This window comes from Micromesistius poutassou (genome assembly GCF_964030765.1).
Source record: "Micromesistius poutassou genome assembly, chromosome: 10".
Classification (NCBI taxonomy): Eukaryota; Metazoa; Chordata; class Actinopteri; order Gadiformes; family Gadidae; genus Micromesistius; species Micromesistius poutassou.
In genome coordinates this window covers 8,228,431-8,247,150 of record NC_140280.1, presented here as the reverse complement: position 1 = coordinate 8,247,150, position 18,720 = coordinate 8,228,431, and the positions used below count along the sequence as shown (strand labels likewise).

The 18,720-nt window shown below is 48.9% G+C and overlaps 2 protein-coding genes and 2 pseudogenes across 4 annotated transcripts in view; all 4 read right to left on the bottom strand.

The window, feature by feature from the left end:
- Positions 1 to 874: 874 nt before the first annotated feature.
- Positions 875 to 3,569, bottom strand: LOC311353923 (annotated as a pseudogene). The gene is made up of 6 exons (XR_014684164.1): positions 3,153 to 3,569; positions 3,002 to 3,061; positions 2,500 to 2,916; positions 1,560 to 2,246; positions 1,414 to 1,455; positions 875 to 1,082 (listed from the first exon to the last, which is right to left on the bottom strand). The product of XR_014684164.1 is annotated as an uncharacterized misc_RNA (transcript).
- A 4,727-nt stretch (positions 3,570 to 8,296) lies between these two features.
- Positions 8,297 to 9,831, bottom strand: LOC311353921 (uncharacterized protein; the record flags this gene model as incomplete). The annotated part of the gene is made up of 4 exons (XM_084473714.1): positions 8,297 to 8,349; positions 8,443 to 8,475; positions 8,568 to 9,142; positions 9,606 to 9,831. 2 exons carry the CDS (start codon positions 9,829 to 9,831, stop codon positions 8,607 to 8,609), a joined length of 762 nt encoding a protein of 253 aa, XP_084329840.1. The 3' UTR covers positions 8,297 to 8,349; positions 8,443 to 8,475; positions 8,568 to 8,606.
- LOC311353920 overlaps positions 9,727 to 18,720 on the bottom strand; it is a 14,001-nt pseudogene continuing 5,007 nt past the window's right edge. Inside the window, exons 3-17 of the transcript XR_014684163.1 lie at positions 17,770 to 17,874; positions 17,473 to 17,547; positions 16,980 to 17,384; positions 16,814 to 16,894; positions 16,669 to 16,716; positions 16,093 to 16,155; positions 15,821 to 15,865; positions 15,310 to 15,384; positions 15,177 to 15,221; positions 14,902 to 15,045; positions 13,993 to 14,057; positions 12,871 to 13,257; positions 10,175 to 10,240; positions 10,005 to 10,037; positions 9,727 to 9,903 (exon numbers count right to left, since the gene is read on the bottom strand). The product of XR_014684163.1 is annotated as an uncharacterized misc_RNA (transcript). The remainder of the gene's footprint in view (positions 9,904 to 10,004; positions 10,038 to 10,174; positions 10,241 to 12,870; positions 13,258 to 13,992; positions 14,058 to 14,901; positions 15,046 to 15,176; positions 15,222 to 15,309; positions 15,385 to 15,820; positions 15,866 to 16,092; positions 16,156 to 16,668; positions 16,717 to 16,813; positions 16,895 to 16,979; positions 17,385 to 17,472; positions 17,548 to 17,769; positions 17,875 to 18,720) is intronic.
- LOC311353774 (uncharacterized protein) lies at positions 10,951 to 12,747 on the bottom strand (the record flags this gene model as incomplete). Its single annotated transcript, XM_084473599.1, has 5 exons — positions 10,951 to 10,957; positions 11,185 to 11,686; positions 12,054 to 12,086; positions 12,184 to 12,315; positions 12,738 to 12,747. The coding sequence occupies 5 exons, from the start codon at positions 12,745 to 12,747 to the stop codon at positions 10,951 to 10,953; spliced, it is 684 nt and encodes a 227-aa protein (XP_084329725.1).

Sequence of the window (18,720 nt, the reverse complement as noted above, 5' to 3'; positions counted from 1 at the left end):
GTCTAACAGTCCAGAAACACAACTGTGATATACTGTGTGAACATTTTTAACATTAATATTTTTTTGCCTATCAGAAAAGAATAATAATTTCTGATAGGCTTTATTTCTAAATCTCTGCGGCCCGGTGGACAATGCTCGCCAAGTGTTTGAGAACCCCTGTGATAGAGTGTAGAAACAAACACTTGAAAAACCCATATGGAGCCACAAACACAAAACACAGATAATGTTGTGTACTCTTGATGTTTAACATGGGGGTCTTTTGAAAGGAACACATATCACTGTTCCCAGGTTATAAGTTAACTTATTGCATATGTTTGGAGCCTCTCACCTGGTCTGTAGCCAGCTCCACCAAGAAATCCTTTAAAATAATAAATACGTGTAAAGACATGCGGCTGGTACACACAAATCTGCTTCTTCAGGCTCAAGGAAAGTCAATGAGGGCTCTGAGTCTGCTGTGATCTTTTTATGGACCCTTTTAGTGAATCTTCTCCTCGACAGATTCACCAAGGGAAACTTGTCCACAATACATACTAACATAACATTGGCTTCCCCCCAAATAATAAGCCATTGCTTCTGAGGAGAATGTTGTCCTCATGTCTGTAAGGCCTCAGTCTCAGTCAGGGCTGAGGGTTAATAATGAGACTGGGCTTGCATTAGAGAACCAGAACTTACCTAGATTACCTCCTGCACCTCCTCCCACTCCACCTGCTGTTCCTGCACTGGGAAAACCTCCAATGGCACCACCTGCTGGACATGGTGAGGAAAATGTAAACCGATGAACAGATGTATTAAACAGATCTGTTGAACTGTTGCTGTTTTAAGGTCAATACAGTGGATGGTGTTACCTGGTCCAAAGCCTGTTCCACCAGATGAGGAACCGTAACCCGATTTAGGGGCTTTTCTTGTTCCTAGTCCCTGTCCACCAGGGCCAAATCCACCAGCCCCACCTGCTGGTCCATATCTGCCTTGTCCAGCACCTACGGTCCCATAACTTCCAGTGCCAGTTCCTGCAGGGCGGTACCCACCTGGTCCGACTCCTCCAGGACCATAACCGACCCCCCCAGTGTTAGCACCTGCCCCGCCTCCAACGAACATAGGTACATGAAGGTTAGTATCTGAACCCCTTTGGCTGAACTCTTATACCATGACTTTGACTCATCATTTGTAAAGGTGTTTGCACAAGGGCCAAACAAACACCAACAATCAACTATACAATGGTAGCGGAAATTGGCCCACACTGATCTTGTTCAACATTTATCCACCACCAGCCCAAAACCACCAATGGGTGTTCCGATGTTGGTGTTTGGCTGAAGACGGAGGGTTGATGTTCCTATCTGAGTTGGCCATACATTCAGAGGTGTATTAGAAGATTAGTCAACATTTTACAGATTTATTAAGAACACAAACCCTTACCTGGCCCATAGCCGGTTCCACCCAGAGATGAGGATCCGTAACCTGTCAGGAGACAATAAGACAAATAAAACTCCTCTTCCACATCCTTCTGACTACACTGGTTGACATCTCTTTGAATCTCACTTACAACAATGATGAGTACTAGCCTGATTTAGATGGTTTTCTTGGTCCGAGTCCTTGAGTGCTGCCGGGTCCAAAACTAGCCCCTCCTGTCCCAGCACCACCAGGACCGAAGCCAGTACCTCCTCGTCCAGCACCACCAGGTCCAAGGCCAGCACCTCCTGTCCCAGTGCCAGCACCACCTCCGGTACCTGCACTACCAGGTCCAAGGCCAGCACCTCCTGTCCCGGTACCAGCACCAACTCCGGTCCCAGCACCACCTGGTCCAAAGCCACCTGTGCCAGTTCCAGCACCACCTGGTCTGAAGCCACCTGTCCCGGCACCAGCACCGCCAGGTCCAAAGCCGCCTGACCCTGTTCCAGCACCTCCTGGTCCAAAGCCAGCGCCTCCTTGTCCAGCAACACCTGGTCCAAAGCCAGCACCTCCTTGTCCAGCACCACCTGCCCCGGTACCAGCACCACCAGGTCCAAAGCTGCCTGGTCCGGTTCCTGCACCACCAGGTCCAAAGCTGCCTGGTCCGGTTTGTGCACCACCAGGTCCAAAGCTGCCTGGTCCGGTTCCTGCACCACCAGGTCCAAAGCTGCCTGGTCCGGTTCCTGCACCACCAGGTCCAAAGCTGCCTGGTCCGGTTCCTGCACCACCAGGTCCAAAGCTGCCTGGTCCGGTTTGTGCACCACCAGGTCCAAAGCGGCCTGGTCCGGTTCCAGCACCTCCTAGTCCAAAGCCAGCACCTCCTTGTCCAGCACCACCTGGTCCTACATTACCAGACCCATATTTGTCTGTAACCATTAGGAAAAAGGATACACATTTAGAATATAATGGTTACCCCTTTCAGGAAGCACTATGCGCCGATGCCAGGAAAGGCAGATCATCTGGTCTTGATAATATAATATGAGGGTATGTGCAAACTTTTGACGTATTTAAAATAACAAATAAGTAAGTGATGTCATAAAATCTTGAACTCACTTGATTTGAATGGCTTCCGTTTCCCGTATCCTTGACCACCGACAGGGTAGCCTCCAGGCCCCATGCTGATCCCACCAGGACCATAGCCGCCTGGTCCTGCACCTGCTCCGCCAGGGCCAAAACCGCCAGTTGCAGCACCTTGGGGTCCAACACCAGCACCCCCCGGGCCGTATCCACCTTGTCCAGTGGATCCAGGTCCATAACTTCCAGTCCCGGATCCAGTCCCAACCCCCCCTGGCCCATAGCCACCTGGTCCAAAACCTCCTGCTGCAGTCCCAACACTACCAGGTCCAGTACCAGCAACACCTGGTCTGGTTCCGACACCACCGGGTCCAAATCCAGCACCACCAGGTCCGAAGCCACCTGCCCCGGCACCAGCTGGTCTGGATCCAGCACCACCAGCGGCTGCCCCATAAGCTGAAGAAAAAGCATTTATTTCTTGAATTTGGATGTCAAACGGCAAAAATAGCATACCTTCTACTGTAAGGTGCCGTCCACCTACTTTTGAGAGGTTTCCTGGAGCCAGAAGCAGCTCCTCCGCCTGGAGCGGCATATCCGGAGCCTTCAGAAGCAGAATGAGGAAAATCAACAAAGGCTTTCCAAAGGTTTCCAAATGATGAGCTGCTCTTTTGCATTCAAAGGGGCATATTCACCTCCAGGACCTAGTCCAGTACCGTAACCTCCTGGTCCAGTCCCTGTTCCCCCAGACCCAAGGCTGCCTGCTCCTTCAGGAGCTCTGCCACTGGACCCGGTCCCATACCCTCCAGGGCCAGTCCCGTACCCTCCAGGGCCGGTCCCGTACCCCCCAGGGCCGGTCCCGTACCCCCCAGGGCCGGTCCCGTACCCTCCAGGGCCGGTCCCGTACCCTCCAGGGCCGGGCCCGAACCCTCCAGGGCCGGTCCCGTACCCTCCAGGGCCGGTGCCGTACCCTCCAGGGCCGGTCCCGTACCCTCCAGGGCCGGTCCCGTACCCTCCAGGGCCGGTGCCGTACCCTCCAGGGCCGGTCCCGTACCCTCCAGGGCCGGTCCCGTACCCTCCAGGCCGGACTCCACCTGCTCCGAGGTTCCCATATCCTGTTTAAATATAAAGATAGAAGATCCAAGCGATTCTGGTGCCTCACCATCCACACAGTATGGGTTTCCGTGTTTTAGAATCCAAAGGAGATAGTGACTATAACATGTGGCAATAATGAATAAAGAAAAGCTGATGTTGATAACGTGAATTGTACCTTTTCCCGTCTTCCCTGTTCCCTGTCCTACTCCAGCTCCAGTGGGATAACGTGCACCTTCGAAAACCAGACAAGTATATTCTGAAATATTCTGAAATGCATGCTGGTACAACATTATATTTAAAAAATGACAATAAACCAACCTCATATGTGTTCTATTCATTATTATTACTCATAGTGACAATGAAATTATGTTTTAATGGTTTAATCTTTTAGTGCTGCTAATATCACCATTTTACACATTAGAATTATGAAATTGGTTTGTTAACAGGTTTGACATAGGTGAAAGGGAAGGTGGGGGTTAGGGTTGGAATAGATGAACATACCTCCACCTGTTCCATAGCCTGTAAGACAAACGCGCAGAAGAATGGGTGTTACTTCTGTGTTTATGTATATATATATATATATATATATATATAAATGTATATCATTGTATTCTGTATTATAGAATATAAACTTCTATACTTATACTAAATCTTACTTTTTCCAGGTTTAGAGGTTCCTGCACCTCCACCCACACCAGTGCCTCCGACTCCACCCACACCAGTGCCTCCGACACCACCAGTACCAGTGGCTCCAACACCAGTTCCTCCGACACCAGCAACACCAGTGCCTCCGACACCTCCAGTACCAGTGACTCCAACACCAGTGCCTCCGACACCACCAGCACCAGTGGCTCCAACACCAGTGCCTCCGACAGCACCCGCACCAGTGGCTCCTACACCAGTGCCTCCAACACCACCAGCACCAGTGCCTCCAACACCACCAGCACCAGTGGCTCCAACACCAGTGCCCCCGACACCACCGACAGCAGCCCCGTCAGGACCATAGACTAGAGGAAAAACATTATTGGAAATGGAGAACAGCAGTCATTAACTAAGATGATCACTAGACTTGTATCTCATCCCATGGCTCAATATCCCCTCCAGTACAGTTCAATTTCAGGATCACATGTCGAAACAGGCACCTTGGGTGGGTTTTGCTGCTGATCCTCCTGTTGGACCTCCCACGAGACCTCCTCCTTGTCCTCCCAGTGACCCTCCAGTAGATGTAGCTGGAGTGGCAAGAAATTCACCGTCTTCTCCCCCTTCCCCGTCCCCCTCGCCTGGTGTGTCTCCTCTGAGGATAACTGCGGACCAGCAGGTAAACAACACAATGTAAGGGCTGAATTCTACTCTTAATTCTGGTTGTGATGTGAATTTGTGGGCCTGTATTGGGAGTTGACATGCATATGCCCTTAAGATATCAACTATCTAGTTTGTGGTGATAACATTACAAAACAATACTGCATCCAATTCGGACGATCTGAATCTGTACATGTTTATTCCTCCGAAGTTATTTTGAGGTTTTGTAAAAGTCTACTTTTCATTATTGTGAATTTTTGAACATTTCGCCATGTAAAATAGAATAAACCAATAAACAATGCTGTTCTTAATGAAATGCTGGTCAAACAGTTTTGGTCACCTGGGGGTTTAACTGGTTTGGCTTTAGGCAGAGTTCCTCCTGTGGCATTTCTACCAGCACCTGCTAACAAAGGTTTTAAAATGAGTGTAGTATTAATTAGTTCAATGGCTTCCAGTCTGCATATTAAGTGTTAATAACAACCATTCAAAATCTCTAACCAGCAGAGGGCAGACCTGCACCACCTTAGATCAGAGAAGGAAGCAGAACCTTTTCTTAAAGAATAGGACTGCAGGAGGTACAGTCAAGTGGAAGTCAATCCCTGAACACAAATAAGCTGGTCAACATATGGATATAAAGTAAAACATAATTACCTGGAACATTGGTTCCACCAAGAGATGATGGTTATGAAACGACAAAAAAAAGAATCAATGGTTGTGAATTTCACCAAGACACAACAAAATCAACAAAACAGCAAAGAGACGAAAGATGTATTGTACATTACAGTAATTAAGTATTTCCTGTAGGCAATACATATGGTTCGGATCATGGTCAATACCTGGTTTTGCGCCAAGGATGGGGATTCCTGTTGCTGTCAGGCCATCTCCATCAGAACCTAATCCCAGCCCAGTGAGACCAGTGCCATCTATAAACACCAGAGGAAGAATCTGTTCCCTCTCAACACCAACTATTCAACATCCAGCAAGCATTAGGCTTCACACACTTAATAGATGCATTTAAGTAGTAAAAAATATATTTAGTCCATTAACTTCATTGAAATGTTTGTAAAGTGTCATCTGCAACCTATGTTCTCAATCTCCCCTTGAATGTTGGTAATTCATTGCTATAAAAGACTCCATATAAATGTCCACATACGTTTCTGACAAAACCACCTCCAACATCCCCACATCTCCTCACCTCCGGAGACTCCAGAGCCCTCTAAAACATCAAGATCAAGGCTGTCTCCTGGCTCCTTACCCTCTATGCCATCCTGTCCAGCTCCCGTACCTGGCATCCAAAACAAGCAGAAGACCAAACCGGCAAAGAAGTTCAAAAGGAATAACACTCCAACCACCTCCAACCCATTATTCAATACACTTCCATCATATCACTTAAACTACCTTATTCAATACACCACCAACACAACTCTCCAACCACTTCTTATTCAATACACCTCCAACATAACACTCCAACCACCTGATATTTAACACACCACCAACATAACACTCCATCTACCTCTTATTCAATACACCACCAACATATCACTGAAACTACCACTCATTCATAACACTACCAAATTATGTTTGAGCTGTAGGCAGACGTACTATGTTCTTAAAATACACTATGTGTATCAGCCGATGATGGTGCACATGCTCACTCCTTGTCCCATACCTCCTCCCCTTGCTGAGCCTGTAGCACCTTCTTCTGTGTCAGGGGCGGGGGTGAGTCCTACAGCACCTAGTCCTCCTCCTTCTCAGACACATTCCGACAAAACACATCCACAATACGTAGTTAGGTAGCTGCAGTCCCTCATCTGTCCTACTTTCTATTCAGAATCTGTTGATTGAAGCTTAGCTTACCCGTCCCTACGCGTGATCCTGTACCAAGGCCAGTACCAGCCACTCCTGGACCAGTGCCAGTCGCTCCCGTACCAGTTGCTCCTGTACCAGTAGCAATACCAGAACCAGTTCCGGTACCAGGTCCAGCTGTCCCCGTACCAGTACCAAGACCAGTACCAGTTGCTCCAGTACCAAGACCAGTACCAGTTGCTCCAGTACCAAGACCAGTACTAGTACCAAGACCTGTACCAGTTGCTCCAGTACCAAGACCAGTACCAGAACCAAGACCAGTACCAGTTGCTCCAGTACCAAGACCAGTACCAGAACCAAGACCAGTACCAGTTGCTCCAGTACCAGTGGCTCCAGTACCAGTACCGAGGCCAGTACCAGTTACTCCAGTACCAGTACCAGTACCGAGGCCAGTACCAGTTACTCCAGTACCAAGACCAGTACCAGTACCAAGGCCAGTACCAGTTACTCCAGTTCCAGCCCCACCACCAACTCCACCTTGTTGTCCTGTAGTATAAAGGGGGCACAGTCTAAATTACATTAGAACCTTCTTGGTACAACACAAGCTCCCGGTTACACTTAAATCAGAATCATGGAAAAACACATTTGTAATTGTAGCCAACATTCATTCTCACCATATTTAGCAGCTTTAGATCCAACACCTTGACCATAGCCTGAAGATCACAATTGAAAAGAAGTTACACATGTAGATATTAAAAGTAAAGTAGACAAGCTGCCGCTCCCGAAAATTTGAATTTGGTAGATGTGATTTCCTGTATTCTGGTGCATTTTGGGGATGGCCACTATCTAAAAATTCATTCCGATTCATAGCCTATGTAGGTATGTTAATTGAACCAACATACATTAATTTCATATTTTCCATGCTCAAATGCATTTTTAATATGTCTATACTCTTGTTAAACAACAAACACAATTTTGTTTTAAAAGGAACCACAACAGCCACATGAGTGATTCTTATTTTTTTCAGTGCAAAGGGCTCACATACATTATCATTCAATGATGGCACAAAACTGAAAAACAGTGGCCCAACATTAAGTGTAACAACTAGCATTATATTCAGTGCAGTTGTAGTAGTGGCGACTTAAGTTCATGACTGATATTGTTTCTAAGCAAACTAGACACATGGGTTTGCCTTTGAATTCTATGAACAGATCCTCTGCTTTTTTTTTACTGAAATGTTTTTTGTTGATCAAGTTTTCTGTAAAAAAAAAATCTTAAATTATCTGCGGGCCTCACTGAGTGAGGATGCGGGCCGCCAGTTGCCCATCCCTGACCTGGATTGTTTAATTTTCCCTTCCTGTACCCTAGATCACTCCACTACTGCATAAAGCCATGAAGCACACAGTTTGAGGGGTTACAGAAATAGCCTTGTTGTCCATAATGAGGCTTTCAACTGGCTAGTCGTAATGTTGTTTCCCTGCTTTCTGGTGATCCCACGTCTTAGATTTAATGTCTGGTCTGATAACATTGTACTAACCAGGAAAGAGCTTCCCTGAGGAAATAAGAAAATAAGCTTCATCCCAGTTTGGAAGGATTTCAAAAGAGTATAGTATAATTTAAAGGACAACTTCAACTCACCGCCACGACCCGCACCGCCCCCAAGCACGCCTCCGGCACCAGCTACACCCTGGCCTGCAGCAAGGTCAGATCGTGATCATTAGCACTTCAGCAGGATCTGATGGCTTTCCATCAACTATCTGGTCAAAACAAGGATCTTACTCGTACCATATTTAGAAGCTTTTGATCCAGGTCCAAAACCTGTGGAGAAATGCCGAAAGCTGAATTATCCAGCAAAAAGTGTAGTCAAGAAAAAATGTAACTACCATATATAGATATTTGATTGTAATTACCAGGTCCATGTCCAGACCCTGGTCTTACTGCTCCTCCTATCACACCACCATAACCGGCCCCTGGGCCGTAGCCTTGTGCAACTCCACTGCCAGGGCCATAACCAGGTCCCACTCCAGCCTGGGTTCCATAGCCAGTCCCAGGTCCATAGCCAGCCCCCGGTCCGAAGCCGGCTCCAGGTCCATATCCAGTACTAGCTCCACCTGGTCCATACCCAGCCCCACCAGGAACTGATCCGGCCCCACCTGGTCCATACCCAGCGCCACCAGGAACTGATCCGGCCCCACCTGGTCCATACCCAGCCCCACCAGGAACTGATCCGGCACCACCTGGTCCATACCCAGCCCCACCAGGAACTGATCCGGCACCACCTGGTCCATACCCAGCCCCACCAGGAACTGATCCGGCCCCACCTGGTCCAACTCCAGCTCCACGACCAGGTCCATAGCCTGCTCCTCCACTTCCTGGTACAAGGCCAGTTCCAGTGCCAGCAAAACCAGTTCCGGCTCCACCCCCGGGTCCATATCTTGTTCCGGTACCACCTGTTCCTGCTCCAAGACCGCCTCCAAGAGCTCCACTTAACATACCTATTTGGAAAATTAAACTATTTTTTAAAATGTTTTCTGGTTATTATGGTGATCTATCAAAGCAACATGAACATTGTTGTTATGATATACTTATATTTACCATATTTACGTGCTTTGGCATTGGCATCATACCCTGAAATATGAATTGAATCTATGATCAGCCAAAACATTATTCTACAACAGAACCAACTTCTTACAATTCAAAGTAGTTTAGGTTCACAATTACCTCCAGCTCTTGTACCTGCTCCTGCTCCTGGTCCATACCCAGCGCCACCTGGCCCATACCCAGCCCCACCAGGAACTGATCCGGCCCCACCTGGTCCATACCCAGCCCCACCAGGAACTGATCCGGCCCCACCTGGTCCATACCCAGCCCCACCAGGAACTGATCCAGCCCCACCTGGTCCATACCCAGCCCCACCAGGAACAGATCCGGCCCCACCTGGTCCATACCCAGCCCCACCAGCAACTGACCCGGCCCCACCTGGTCCATACCCAGCCCCACCAGGAACTGATCCGACCCCACCTGGTCCATATCCAGCCCCACCAGCAACTGATCCGGCCCCACCTGGTCCAACTCCAGCTCCACCCACAGGTCCATATCCTGTTCCGATTCCACCAGGTCCAACCCCGGCTCCAGGTCTGATCCCACTACCGGTGCCACCACCAGCTGGTCCATAACCAGCACCACCAGGTCCAGCTCCACCTGTTCCTGCTCCTAGTCCTCCTCCAAGTCCTCCACTTAACATACCTGTTACAAAACCATTGATTTATGATCTTCTTAAGTTAGAAGGACAATCCCACAACAATATTACATATTTGTCCAACTCTGTTATCATTACTTAAATTTACCATATTTGCGTGCTTTGGCATTGGCATCATACCCTGTAATATGAATAAGATTGTGATCAGCCACATATTTTCATATTTTTGCTTTAAATCCTTGCATCAAAAGTTGTACTCGTTCATTACATAATTAACTTGTAAAAACTTGATTTAAGGATATTCAGGTTCATAGTTACCTCCAGCTGCTGTCCCTGCTCCTCCACTTTGAGATCCCACTCCACCTGGTCCATACCCGGCCCCACCTGGTCCAAACCCAGCCCCACCAGGAACTGATCCGGCCCCACCTGGTCCATACCCAGCCCCACCAGGAACCGATCCGGCCCCACCTGGTCCATACCCAGCCCCACCAGGAACTGATCCAGCCCCACCTGGTCCATACCCAGCCCCACCAGGAACTGACCCGGCCCCACCTGGTCCATACCCAGCCCCACCAGGAACTGATCCAGCCCCACCTGGTCCATACCCAGCTCCACCAGGAACTGATCCGGCCCCACCTGGTCCATACCCAGCTCCACCAGGAACTGATCCGGCCCCACCTGGTCCATACCCAGCCCCACCAGGAACTGATCCGGCCCCACCTGGTCCAACTCCAGCACCACGACCAGGTCCATAGCCTGCCCCTCCACTTCCTGGTCCAAGGCCAGTTCCAGTGCCAGTAGAACCAGTTCCAGCTCCACCCCCGGGTCCAAATCCTGTTCCGGTTCCACCAGGTCCAACCCCGGCTCCAGGTCTGATCCCACTACCGGTGCCACCACCAGCTGGTCCATAACCAGCACCACCAGGTACAGCTCCACCTGTTCCTGCTCCTAGTCCTCCTCCAAGTCCTCCACTTAACATGCCTGTTTGGAAAACAAACGTAGTTACTACAACTCGCTGTAAAAGTTAATGTTTAATTTAGAGTGTTGTTAGGATATAAATATGTTTACCATATTTACGTGCTTTGGCATTGGCATCATACCCTGAAACATGAATTGAATCTATGATCAGCCAAAACAGAACCGGGATTCTTCTTACAAATCAAAGTAGTTAAGGTTCACAATTACCTCCAGCTCTTGAACCTGCTCCTCCTCCTGGTCCATACCCAGCGCCACCTGGTCCATACCCAGCCCCACCAGGAACTGATCCGGCCCCACCTGGTCCATACCCAGCCCCACCAGGAACTGACCCAGCCCCACCTGGTCCATACCCAGCCCCACCAGGAACTGATCCGGCCCCACCTGGTCCATACCCAGCCCCACCAGGAACTGATCCGGCCCCACCTGGTCCATACCCAGCCCCACCAGGAACTGATCCGGCCCCACCTGGTCCATACCCAGCCCCACCAGCAACTGACCCGGCCCCACCTGGTCCATACCCAGCCCCACCAGGAACTGACCCGGCCCCACCTGGTCCATACCCAGCCCCACCAGGAACTGATCCGGCCCCACCTGGTCCAACTCCAGCACCACGACCAGGTCCATAGCCTGCCCCTCCACTTCCTGGTCCAAGGCCAGTTCCAGTGCCAGTAGAACCAGTTCCAGCTCCACCCCCAGGTCCAAATCCTGTTCCGGTTCCACCAGGTCCAACCCCGGCTCCAGGTCTGATCCCACTACCGGTGCCACCACCAGCTGGTCCATAACCAGCACCACCAGGTACAGCTCCACCTGTTCCTGCTCCTAGTCCTCCTCCAAGTCCTCCACTTAACATGCCTGTTTGGAAAACAAATGTAGTTACTACAACTCGCTGTAAAAGGTAAAGTTTCAAAGTGACATATTATACCACCAGGTGCGAGTGTGATTAGCCGCTAGAAGCCGTTTTAGAAATCGGCAACTTCTGACATCACAAGTGGGCGTGTCCATCTAGATGTATGCTGGATAGATCAGTCTACCAGCCTACCCAGTGGACTGTAGCAAACGTTGCCCATCGAACCGTCATACATCTAGGTGGACACGCCCACCTATGATGTCAGAAGAGGCAGATTTTCAAAACGGCATGTAACGGCTAATCCCACTCACACCTGGTGGTATAATATGTCACCTTTAATTTAGAGTGTTGTTATTATGTAAATGTGTTTACCATATTTACGGGCTTTGGCATTGGCATCATACCCTGAAACATGAATTGAATCTATGATCAGCCAAAACATTATTCTACAACAGAACCAAGATTCTTCTTACAAATCAAAGTAGTTTAGGTTCACAATTACCTCCAGCTCTTGAACCTGCTCCTCCTCCTGGTCCATACCCAGCGCCACCTGGTCCATACCCAGTCCCACCAGGAACTGATCCGGCCCCACCTGGTCCATACCCAGCCCCACCAGGAACTGATCCGGCCCCACCTGGTCCATACCCAGCCCCACCAGCAACTGATCCGGCCCCACCTGGTCCAACTCCAGCACCACGACCAGGTCCATAGCCTGCCCCTCCACTTCCTGGTCCAAGGCCAGTTCCAGTGCCAGTAGAACCAGTTCCAGCTCCACCCCCAGGTCCATATCCTGTTCCGGTTCCACCAGGTCCAACCCCGGCTCCAGGTCTGATCCCACTACCGGTGCCACCACCAGCTGGTCCATAACCAGCACCACCAGGTACAGCTCCACCTGTTCCTGCTCCTAGTCCTCCTCCAAGTCCTCCACTTAACATGCCTGTTTGGAAAACAAACGTAGTTACTACAACTCGCTGTAAAAGTTAATGTTTAATTTAGAGTGTTGTTAGGATATAAATATGTTTACCATATTTACGTGCTTTGGCATTGGCATCATACCCTGAAACATGAATTGAATCTATGATCAGCCAAAACAGAACCGGGATTCTTCTTACAAATCAAAGTAGTTAAGGTTCACAATTACCTCCAGCTCTTGTACCTGCTCCTCCACCTGGTCCATACCCAGCGCCACCTGGTCCATACCCAGCCCCACCAGGAACTGATCCGGCCCCACCTGGTCCATACCCAGCCCCACCAGGAACTGACCCAGCCCCACCTGGTCCATACCCAGCCCCACCAGGAACTGATCCGGCCCCACCTGGTCCATACCCAGCCCCACCAGGAACTGACCCAGCCCCACCTGGTCCATACCCAGCCCCACCAGACACTGATCCGGCTCCACCTGGTCCATACCCAGCCCCACCAGGAACCGATCCGGCCCCACCTGGTCCAACTCCAGCTCCACGACCAGGTCCATAGCCTGCCCCTACACTTCCTGGTCCAAGGCCAGTTCCAGTGCCAGCAGAACCAGTTCCGGCTCCACCCCTGGGTCCAAATCCTGTTCCGGTTCCACCTGTTCCTGCTCCAAGACCGCCTCCAAGAGCTCCACTTAACATACCTGTCCGGAAAATTAAAGCATTTGTTTTTTAATGTTTTCAGGTTATTATGGTGATCTATCAAAGCAATAGCAGCATCGTTGTTAGGATATACTTATATTTACCATATTTACGTGCTTTGGCATTGGCATCATACCCTGCAATTAAATCAATGAAATCTTTGATGAGCCAAACACTTTAATTATAATCATTACACAACTCTAACTTTACATGTGTAAGTAATGATTACCTCCAGCTGCTGTCCCTGCTCCTCCACCTTGAGGTCCCAGTCCACCTGGTCCATACCCAGCCCCACCAGGAACTGATCCAGCCCCACCTGGTCCATACCCAGCCCCACCAGGAACTGATCCAGCCCCACCTGGTCCATACCCAGCCCCACCAGGAACTGATCCAGCCCCACCTGGTCCATACCCAGCCCCACCAGGAACTGATCCAGCCCCACCTGGTCCATACCCAGCCCCACCAGGAACTGATCCGGCCCCACCTGGTCCGTACCCAGCGCCACCTGGTCCATACCCAGCCCCACCAGGAACAGATCCAGCCCCACCTGGTCCATACCCAGCCCCACCAGGAACAGATCCAGCCCCACCTGGTCCATACCCAGCCCCACCAGGAACAGATCCAGCCCCACTTGGACCAGTTCCCCTGGAGCCTGTGCCAGCTCCACCAGGTCCAAATCCTGTACCCCCAGGTCCAACTCTCCCGCCATGGCTCCCTCCACCAAGACCACCTGCTGCACCAGTACCTGCACCACCCTGCTGAGCTGAAAAAAAGCAGCAATTTAAAGTAGAACAAAAATGTTTTTAGATCCTTTGCCACCCATTGCCATTACCACGAAACTTTAGTTTACCCAGTACAATCGTAGCATATTCATTACAAACTAATAATAATGTATATCAATCCATGTTGAGCAAGCAGCTACTACATGTATAGGAAGTGGGGAGTACCTTATACATACATCGCACAACTACTTCATGTAGTTTAAAGTGCGATGCCATTTTCCTATTTAAAAACAATCCCCCAGCCTGTTCCCCTTTTTATCAAAATGCTTAAAGGTACACTGCATAAGGTTCAACCACTAGGTGTTAAGCCTAGAACAGTTTGCCTCGTTTGGACGCGTACATCAACATCCACCACTGGGCAGACGGAGCTCCTCACACTGTGGCGTTACGTATAAGTGTTCTATAAGTGTCACACTCTCTTGGACGCGTACATCAACATCCACCACTGAGCAGACGGAGCTCCACACATCCACACACACCCTGACTTTATACATACATGTACGTGTCCCTAGCTAACCCTCAAGTAAGCTAGGGAATGGCAATTTGCGGATGAGAGGGATTATGATTGGTGGATATGTACCATATATGTTTTTGAGGTTCACTTGACCTTTAATGCTATTGTTATTGCCAAGGTCAGGAGGTTAATAGGGGTCAAAAGTTCAAAAACAAAAATTACCTTGATGAATTGTCTCGCAAAAAGGCATCATTTATTATGACTAAAACGCTCTAGTTCAGATATGATTTAATGTAGATAAAAGGTAATGTAAAAAGTGAAAAGGTTTAAATGTCTTAATATGAGTTTTGAGATTAAGGAATGGAGCTCACCAACTCCTCCTCCAAGTCCAGGTACACCACCAGCTCCTGTTCCAGCCCCGCCTCCAAACCCAGGTATGTTACCAGCTCCTCCTCCAGGAAGTCCCCCAGCACCACCTCTTCCAAGACCTCCTTGTCCAAGTGCACCTCCTGCACCTTTCAATGAAGACAAAGGGCATTCAAATATACACTGCTATAGAATAGACAGCAGTGTACTGCTCACTTCAGTAGATGTAGATATGGAGGCTATGTGGTCTATGTGATTTATAATTAAACTGTGTGATTACCATATTTAGCTGCCAACTTCGCTGCTTTCTTTGATTTACCCGCCCCTGAAAAAGAAGAATGCATACATTGAGTGTACATTCAACATTCAGTGGTGATGACGATGATGTTTGGTTATTTTCAGTGGCAGCACACCTGATTTGGGGGTGATGAGAGGATAACCGCGGAACACTCCAGAGATCTGCTGGCTACTGAACCCTCCACGACCAGCTGGCAAGAGACACATGAAGGACAATTGATGAGGTGGTGTTGCACTACCAGGGAGATGGTGTTACACTACCACGGAGGTGGGGTGGTGTTACACTACCAGGGAGATGGTGTTACACTACCACGGAGGTGGGGTGGTGTTACACTACCAGGGAGATGGTGTTACACTACCACGGAGGTGGTGTCACACTACCAGGGGGTGGTGTTTTTACCAGGGAGGTGGTGTTACTACCAGGGAGGTGGTGTTACATTACGAGGGAGGTGGTGTTACTACCAGGGAGGTGGTGTTAAACTACAAGGGAGGTGGTGTTAAACTACCAAAGAGGTGGTGTTGCACTAACAGGGAGGTGGTGTTACTGGTGTCCCGCTACGGAGAAGGTGGTGTTACACTACCAGGAAGGTGGTGTTGCACTACCACAGAGGTGGTGTTAGGACTCACCTCCGGCCCCCGGCCCAGCGCCCCCCTGGCCCAGCACTCCTTGCCCTGCAAAGAACACAGCAACGGTTTGGATGTTAGGGTGGAAAGGAAGTGTTAAGCGTTGGTAAATGTGACAGCAGGACACTATAAAATAATAAAATAAAGATAGTCAAGTCACCAGTCAAGTTAAACTGATTAAGTGATTTAGTAACTGATGTGGTAATCCACATTTTTTATATCGATTAAAAATGAAATCTATTGCTGATCTAGTCTAGGCTGATGATTGGATTTACCAGTCTGAGGTGCAAGTCCAGATCCTGTGACCACACCAGGGAGAACACCACGGCCTCCGAAACCTATGACATGAATGACTTATCTTATCAGTGTCTGGTAACACTCAAAGATGCGGTAGGTCACATTGGGAGTTGAGCTCTCCGCTCAACTCCCAATGTGACCTACCGCATCTTTGGAAAATGATGGAAAATAAACCTCCCAAAAAAACAAATCCTCCCTCTGCCTCCCCGTCTTTCGCTGTGTGTGAATGTGATAGACAGGACAGAAGGATTCCCTGAACCCATGAGTCAGACATTTGTCAGAGAGGTAGGCCTCCAGTCAACCGATATTCTCCCAGAGCATTTCACTTAAGAACAGCTGATGGATGGTTGCAGTATACAATATCACTCTCACATCATCGCCCTTCAATTGTAACTATTGGACCTTTAAAACAAACTATTTAATGTCCTTGACTATAAAAAATTAACTCACTTGCAATTACCTGATCTTTGAATTGGCATATGGGGCGACAACTTCAACTATCTAAAGTTAGCTGGTGAACTAATGAAGAGAATATAGATGGATTTCAGACTGACCTAGACCAGGGACCATTCCACCTTGATAAAGTCCGGGCAACCCTACACCTGTATGAAAAAAAGGACCATGCAAGGTGACATTTGTTTGACCAGTTTTTTTTTTACCTTTAAATCAGAGTAAATTGTGTCTCTTTAAAAGGTTTACCTGGTACTTGTTTGGATGCTTTACCACCACTCTTCCCTCCGGGTCCAGCCCCAGTGAGACCTGTCTGCGGCATCACAGGGACTGAACAAATAAAACATGTACTGTCATTCTCTCATTGAGAATGCCCAGGTTAGATACAAACAAAGAGACAGATATTGTATTGTACCGATTCCTCCAGCTCCACCAGGTCCTACACCTCCTGCACCTCCTGGTCCAACTCCACCTGGTCCAACTCCTCCTGCACCTCCTGGTCCAAAACCTCCTGCACCTCCTGGTCCAACACCTCCTGGTCCAACACCTCCTGCACCTCCTGGTCCAAAACCTCCTGCACCTCCTGGTCCAACACCTCCTGGTCCAACTCCTCCTGCACCTCCTGGTCCAAAACCTCCTGCACCTCCTGGTCCAACACCTCCTGGTCCAACACCTCCTGCACCTCCTGGTCCAAAACCTCCTGCACCTCCTGGTCCAACACCTCCTGCACCTCCTGGTCCGAAACCTCCTGCACCTCCTGGTCCAACACCTCCTGCACCTCCTGGTCCGAAACCAGTTCCACCAAGGGCTGTTCCAGTCCCTCCAAAAACAAAGAATAAAAAAGGTTACATTTCTGGAGATGTAACATATAGACACTAAGGGACCACGCCTTTGCAAAGGGAATGTACCTGCGTTGGGGCCTGTTCCACCCATTCCTGGGTACTGACCTCCACTGCCTGGTCCATAACCCCCAACAGGACCACCTGAAAGAGACATGAAGAACCTGCTACTCAACAGGAATGCTCTGGACGCTCTGTTATTATTGTATAGGCCAGTCCTAAAGGTCAAATATTGTCTAGAATTTCTTAACACTAAAAAAAGATTATAATAATTAAACAGAAGGATCTCTGTATCGTTGCTCATTTTCTAACCAATTTCATTTTTGTGTAAGTTCATCAAAGCCTAAATTGCGGGACATCACTCACCTCCAGGTGTGTATCTTCCAGCACCTTGCCCCGGCTGAACCCAAGCAGGGCCCTGACCTCTGCCAGCTCCTCCTCCTAGCACCCCTCCACCCAGGCCCCCATCGCCTGGACAAGGTGAGAGGGTGAGGGTTTGACAGTGAAAGCAAAATCAACTCCATCATCCATTAACAAAGTCATTCAGTTCCTTTGCGTCTCACAAAGGAACATTGCGTTGCAGTGTTGAGTCATTCTTCTGAAGATTTGACTTCATTTGAAGCACAAATATGGATCTTTGATCTTATCCTCGATTCTGAAAGTGATTTTATACACTGGCCATGCTATGTTAAAGAGCAAAACATATTGGTATATTTATACCATAATCCCATAAATAAACAGTTGTTACTGCATTGGAGACAAGAATACATCGGAGATATGAACAAGGTTTGATTTATTCCCAGTGGACCAGGGTGCAGCACAACGTGCTTATCTAAGTGCATGACGACTAGACTTGTAGACGAAGTGTGACGACTTGTTTTATGCACTGAGCCACTCTGACCCACTTTCAAACCCATGGATTGAATTCCAAAGGCTCCTCAAAGCCGGGGCTTAACCTCTGAGAGCGAGCCGGATAGTATAACCAGCGCTCCTCATCCTTCACAGGCGGCCTGTGTTGGGGCTTAAGAACAGGAGAGCTTTCCTAAAGCACCATTCTCCTGGTCTGACGTCAGGACCTCCGCTGGTTTACCAGGGAATCCACTCCACTGGGCCTCATAATGCTGGATGGCTAAATGTTCATACTGGCAGAGTAGTGTTCACACTGTCAGAGTAATGTTCACACTATCAGAGTAATGTTCATAGTGTCAGAGTAATGTTCACACTATCAGAGTAATGTTCACACTGTCAGAGTAATGTTCACACTATCAGAGTAATGTTCATAGTGTCAGAGTAATGTTCACACTATCAGAGTAATGT